Source organism: Vigna angularis, chromosome 7, assembly GCF_016808095.1.
Source record: "Vigna angularis cultivar LongXiaoDou No.4 chromosome 7, ASM1680809v1, whole genome shotgun sequence".
In the NCBI taxonomy this organism is placed as follows: Eukaryota; Viridiplantae; Streptophyta; class Magnoliopsida; order Fabales; family Fabaceae; genus Vigna; species Vigna angularis.
Window position 1 is genome coordinate 8,337,727 of NC_068976.1, and position 6,963 is coordinate 8,344,689.

At 32.7% G+C, this 6,963-nt stretch overlaps 1 protein-coding gene across 1 annotated transcript; it reads right to left on the reverse strand.

Annotated features, from left to right (window-relative positions):
* Positions 1-803: 803 nt before the first annotated feature.
* On the reverse strand, positions 804-5,740 carry LOC108337232 (uncharacterized). The gene is made up of 5 exons (XM_017573714.2): positions 5,453-5,740; positions 3,049-3,187; positions 2,851-2,882; positions 1,726-1,812; positions 804-1,138 (listed from the first exon to the last, which is right to left on the reverse strand). Exons 1-5 carry the CDS (start codon positions 5,639-5,641, stop codon positions 1,001-1,003), a joined length of 585 nt encoding a protein of 194 aa, XP_017429203.1. The 5' UTR covers positions 5,642-5,740; the 3' UTR covers positions 804-1,000.
* Between the last annotated feature and the right edge of the window lie 1,223 nt (positions 5,741-6,963).

Consider the following 6,963-nt stretch of genomic DNA (forward strand, 5'->3'; position numbering starts at 1 on the left):
CTAAAATCAACTAAACAAACAATTTTTGCCCACCCTACAACAAGAGGGAAGTATTTTTATCATTCGCCATTCATTGAAATTACAATTTCAAACGAAAATTAATACTAATATTTGTTCTTATCTTATTCTTTTTCCTCCATCTTATTTTTCCCCAAAGGTTTGAATTATTAACCATTGGTAGCATACTTATAGGAGAGCTCATTAACCATTCTTAAACTCCATTCTAATAATTGTAGTTTCTTACATATTAAAATTCTAGAATTATTTAATTTAAATATGAAGAAATATTCTCTTGAATTATATTCCACTTCTAGCTTTATCAAGAACTTCAGGAGTACACACTTATAACATAAATTCTAACTTAGTAAATTGAAAATTTCAACACTAGTTCTCTTTTTCATTACGTGACACTGTAGTAATTTTATTTTAAATCTAATTAAAAATATGCATTTATTAGATATGAAAATCTAATGTTAGACTCCAAAATCACCTTAATTGTAGGTATACAGAAAAAGTTATAAATATTTTCCTTAAGTTGTTTTTGGTATGAAACTGTTAAACAAGAAATTGTATCTTCTATTTTGCACTTCTGTTTATACAACATTTCCTTCTGAATTTAGTTATATGATACAAAAATGAAGATTAGAAACCTTAGAATAAGTGACTTAAATTGGAAAAATCCACATTAAATTTATACATAAAACGGTCTAAATTAGGTTGAGTCTAGAGAGATGTTCAATATTTCGACTGCATTAGTTGTTTTTTTGACTTTTTTTCAGTGACCGTTCTAAATTTGGGAATGATTGAATTTCAACCATTTTGAAATTAGTATATGAAACAACCATCATTACACTATCAACATAACTATTGTGCCACCTTTACCCCCTAATGAACTTTTTTTGAGCATTGAGCTACTGAAAAGTATACAGACTGAAATTTGCTATATCTACAGCAACTAGAATAACCAAATATCACATTAAATATTCAATTTTATATCCCTTCACTGGTGGCTTTCATCCTTTTCACCCACAACATAACGATTTTGAGTGTCACTCAAGCCAGATGAATGAAGTTGCCTTCTCTTCTTTACAAGATGTAAAGAGGTTTTCCTATCTTCTTTAGCTTCCTCGTAATCAGGCTGCACAGCAATGAAGTTTGTTCACTATCCATCTAAAACTGGAGTAAATATGAATATCCTTGGTGATTCAGCTTAAGCTTCAGAAGAGACCATGCTTATATAACAAGGGCAAGAACCTAAATTTCCAGAAAAAACCTCAACCCAAAAGTAAAATGTGATGACAATTCTCATTTGGTACTGCTAATTAAAATATTGAAGTTGTGATCAATCACTGATTAGTTTCTCCACATACTACTGCTCCAAAATGTGTTTCAGTGAAAGTGTGATTTGTAAAATTATTTACCACTTATTTAACCATTATATTTGAATGCCAATTATAGCAAGTCAATCATCTGGTTATTGAATATATAAATATAAATCCAAGGTCAATAATGGATAATCTAACCCAACTATTAAGCAAGCATCATGAAGACACTATAAGAAAAGATTAAGAACCGAATATTATTCTGATAATGAATGCAAGAAGTACACATGTATTATGCACCTATATAGAGAGACTATCCTAATAGTTATTGGTTATAACTTTGCTGTGATAAGGAAATTAAATTACAATGAAAAGTAAATCATGTGCTAAAACAATTACTAACCTTGAGAGCTAAAGCTCGGTCAAAGCTTTCAATAGCATTATCAGGCTCACCAAAATTCAGTTGTGTTCTGCCTAGTGTGACCCAAGCCTGGAAGGATCAAAATTGAAATGTATTCATCAACTATGAAGCTGAAATTTACTAGCTTTGCTCTAGTACGCATTATCATAGGTGATTCAAAATCAAACTTCGGCAGATTTTTTGGCATAAGTCCTACAAATACAATACGCAAAGAATTTGATATAAAATGTAACATAGTGATCATGTACCAAATCTAACACAGACATAGCGTAGTAAGCCAACCTAAGATAAATGGAACAGAGAAGAGAGAAAATAACTATCAATGAATCTGTGTACTCTTCAAATTACCTACTCAATCACAACTACACTGACTTATTTATATGAGTCATTTACTGACAGCTGTCTAATGCTGACATCTGTACAAATACACAAAAGACACTTGTACAAAATACAAAGAAAACTCCACGGTATATGTTGAAAGTATCATATCGACTAGAAATAATGCTAATTTAGAATATATATATGAGTGAAAATCTCACCTTATAAGTCAATTTTGTGAGATTGAATAAGGTTAGAGTATTTAACAATATATTACAGTAGTACACTAAGCATTCACAAAGGGTTAGAGCATTTTATCTCAAAACCAAGAAAAATCTAACAAGGTTCTAGATCTTACACTTACATTTTATTGCTGATTCCTTTACAGTACCGAACACACATCACTTAAGCATATACATTACAAGAACAAATGTGAATCGGGTGACTGAAACTGAGTTTCAAATATATATATATATATATATATATATATTCATACTACTAGTTTTCTGGGATTCAATAAACAAAATAAGACAACCAGCCCATAATTGCCTCAAATTTTAACCTATAATTGGAGATCAAAATGAGGAAAATCAATTATATGCATGAGATAGATCACATACACACAAGTCAAAGTTTTTGAGTTTAAGAATTTTATATTTATTTAGGCACAATTACTACCTGAAACTAAACAAAATTACAGCACAGAATTAATGTAATAAATATCATTAGGAAGGAATATTTTAAAAGTCACAATGCGTAATGGTTATTTCAAATAAAATAGTATCATACCTCAGCCCATGATCTGTCCAATTCAGTCGCTCCTGTCAAATAGAGGGCACATAGATTATAAAATATAACAATCAGCAGAAGAAAAGCCCCAAATAACTATAATACTTCTTTGCAGAAATAAATATATAACAAATTGTAATTTAAAATTTCATTTGACTCAATACACAAGATTAAACAAAATCAAGTTCCCAGACGCACGAGTTGCAGCCTTTAAAGCATTCCAAGTGTCTCCAATTTCTAGTAAAACTTGGGCTTTTTGTTCATGCAAAATTGGAACATCAGGTGCCAACGCAAGAGCAGCCTCCCATTTACTTAGTGCTTCCTGGTACTTCCCATCCTGGAAGAACAAACATAGAATTAACCACAAAACAGGCACTGACAAAGACATAAAACATCACAAGGAGACACCAAATTTTAAAAATTGTTGAACAAGGACATGGCATATATACCCATATGAAATATAGGAAAAAAGAATCATAATAAATACATCATACATATATATGTGTACATGTGTGTGTGTGTGTGTGTGAGTATGATCCTGCAATGAAGCTGGCAAGTCAGAATGGATACATGGCTAGAGAAGAAGGATCAAAACTGTTGGAGGAGTCTGGGAATCCTGGACGAGAGAAGGAGCATGAGGCAAAGGCTAACAAATTCATAATTGAGAGATTTTGTGTACTGATACTCGTAAGAAAAAGAGAATAATGAAGAGGGGATTAATGGTGTGATGACCTGGTCATTTCCCTTCATTCTTAATGGAATATTTTGTTCTTTCCTGTCATATCTTTATGTCACTGTAATTGCTTACTATTCCTTCTCCTTCATACATTGGGTGTTGATTATTGATAGATCTATGAAGCAATAACCACCCGTTTATCACTTTTAGCTTCTTTACAGTTTCAAGATTAAAATAAGTAGATATATTGGAATAAAGCCGGTGAGATATGAAATTGATACATAACAAAAGGACATGTCTTGTTTATCAATTTTACTATTAACAATCTCTTGCATGCATAAAGTGACCAAATTCTGTATTAAGTCTTAAAGAGGGTCATTAATTGTGGAGCCAAAATAATCTTGAAGTGCGGGAGTTAAACCCTAAACCAAGAAAATGCTACTCCCAACTGTAAGTAAATGTATAAGAGAGTGCCACCATAGCTATGTCCATATAGCTGAAATGCAAGTGTTTGCAAAAAGAATACTCATTAACAATACTCAAATTAATAATTGTTTGTTACCATTATTTACTTCAAATAAAAATTTGTTCCAGATCGGGTAGCTTAATTTGGAAACAGCATGAAAAAAAAATTCAATAATCAAATTGGTATCTAGACCTAAACTTATAGAAGCAAAATCTCAGACTCAAACAGACAAAGGTCTTGTTTGGATGTCTTCTGAACAAGCAACTATAAGAACACGCAGTCAAATGAATCAAGCTTCTCCAATAAGCTAACATCAACTTATACACTTCAACTTTCATAGAAGTTCCCTAAATTAAGTTTTTTCAAAAACTAAACTTTACTTATGCATGAGCTAATTTTAACTTATGAGAATGCTTAGTTCATATTACTTAGCTATTTGCTTTGGTTATAAGTTCTCTTGAACACGATTATTCAGACAAGATCTAACAATGCTTTCATGTATACTTGCATAAATTGGAAAAAACCTAGGACAAACAATAAGTTCGACATGAAATGGGTAGGAATTTCAAGATATACAAGATATACAAGGGAGACTGTAGGCAAGATTTTCATACTCTAATTTTCTAATTTCTGATTGCTACAAAATCATTTAAAAGTCTTCCAAATAGCTACTCTCAGTTAATATTTTTAACAGAGTCCTTATACCATTTTTTTTTTTAAAATAGGTCACTGTATTGCAACCATCATTAACATTAAGGATCTATTTGAGTGCTCAGATGGAGACAAAGCATGGAGAATAAGAGTTTGTTGATAGCTCTATGATGGTTTTCTAACCGAGGAGCAACCAATAAAAAGGTTGGGATTTTTTTCAACGCAAATTCAAGATGTTTTTCACCAAATAAGATATTTTTTACATTCTCTCAGTTCGTGTTTAGGGTGAACGTAAATTTATACAAGTTATACAAGTTAATAGAACTTTACAATCATGTAATCACGCATCACAAACCCTTACGTATGTAAATTTATTACCTTTTATAATATCTAAATTATATTAAACGTGACTTTTGATTGGTTTTCACTTGAAAGTATAAAGGTGTTTAGGATCCCAGTGTACTGCGAAAAAACCACAAAAAAAGTGCTTTAGGTATAGTGTAATTAAACTCTTAAGAAAAATACTTAGTATAAAACTTTCAACATTCAGGTTCCGAAAAGCAAATCAGAGTGGGAAAAACATCAATTTTCTATATAAATAAAAAATTAAGCGACCCCTGTCTCATTAAATTGATATAAATTCAGAAAAACGATTCAATTGTAGTCATATTTTCCCACCCTGAGTTCTTTGTACGCAGTTTTAACAACTCTAATTTATCTTAGTCCACCTTTCGCTTCTACAAAATAAATAATAAATGAACAACATAATCAAAGACAACAACATGAGTATGTGTAACAAAGAAAAATACCACTGCCAGCTTATCTCCTTGAGCTTGAAATTCATGCGCCAATTGTGCTGCGCGAGATTGGTCAGGATCGGGAACACGCGCGCCATCTTCTGAATGGGGTTGGTCGTTATGCTCGAAGGGAAGGTCACTGAAGTGGGACAGCGTGGGTAAACAACGTTTCTTTTTGTTGTTCTTCCAAGTCACTTTCATTTCCACGGTCAATTCCTTCTTCAACGTTTTTGGTTGTGCGAGTCCATGAATATCTTTCTGTGTGTCGAAACAATATGGTTTCTTGCTCTTCTATCACATTCTCTTAACTTCCCCTTTTTCCTGATGTGTTCTTCTTCATGGGCTTCTGGGTTCGTCAGTGCACACCTTCTTCCTGCACCACATCGTTTTCTCCTACACCCTCAAATTCTTGACATACCTATTATGCCCTTTGTGATTTGTATGTTTTTAAAGCTATCAAAACTCTAAAGCGGAGCTATTAAAACTTTCCCATTTAAAGTCTTATTGTTACCTACACATTCAACGCGTAATAATCAGATTTTAACAATATTTTGACAACAATCGCGTGTTATATTTCCACAACAATCACGCGTCAAAATGTTACGAGACATTTTCTTTTGTGATGGCTTATGGCTTATGTGGAAAATGGTATTCTCAAAATATCTTTACTTTTTTAAAAAGTTTTTCATTCTCTCTCCAGTTCACTCTGCTTTTTTTTTTCTTTCTCTCTCACGAACCTAAAATCATTCACAGTCCTTTCTCTCTTACAAACAAAACTCGTTCTCTCTCCACACTTTGTATGTTGTGGTTCAAGCTCTCTCCTTTCTCTCATTCAAGGTTGAAGGTCTCTGCCTTCTCTTGTTGAAGCTCTCTCCCTTTGAAGCTCCTTCCCTTCTCTCGACAAAACTCTCGTCTTTCTCTGTTCAATTTCTTGTGGGAACAACATCAATTTTGAGCGTATGAACAACATCTTATTCCATTTCAATGTGGAGGAAAAAGAGCATATGAGTAATAGGAGCAAGATAGGTGAAGTCCAAAAATAGAAAAATGGAAAATTGGAAAAATGGGTAATAGGACTATCATTGCACTTAAACACCACCCATTCACATTGAACGCACCTATCTCATAAAATGGAAAAATTGACCCAAAACATACCAAAAACCATCATGGAGAGTGTTGTTGTTCCAACTAGGGAGTCATGTTGAACTTTATGTACAAATGACTCACAAGTCCCTGGTAATCGATTACATGTCCCCTGTAATCGATTACCAGACCTTCAAAAAGAGAACAATGGTTATGCACATCACCTTAGTTGGAGCAAACCACCCAAATGGACATTTTTTTGAAGAAATCAATGGTCTAACCTCATGATTGGTGTAGGAAACACATATAATAGCATTGAATTCACTCACATATCTCAAAAAATGAAAAATTCAACAAAATAGAGCAAAAACTATCTTGGGGAGTGTTGTAGTTCCAATTAGGGACTGTTGTTGTTCCAGTTGGAGAGTCACATTGAACTT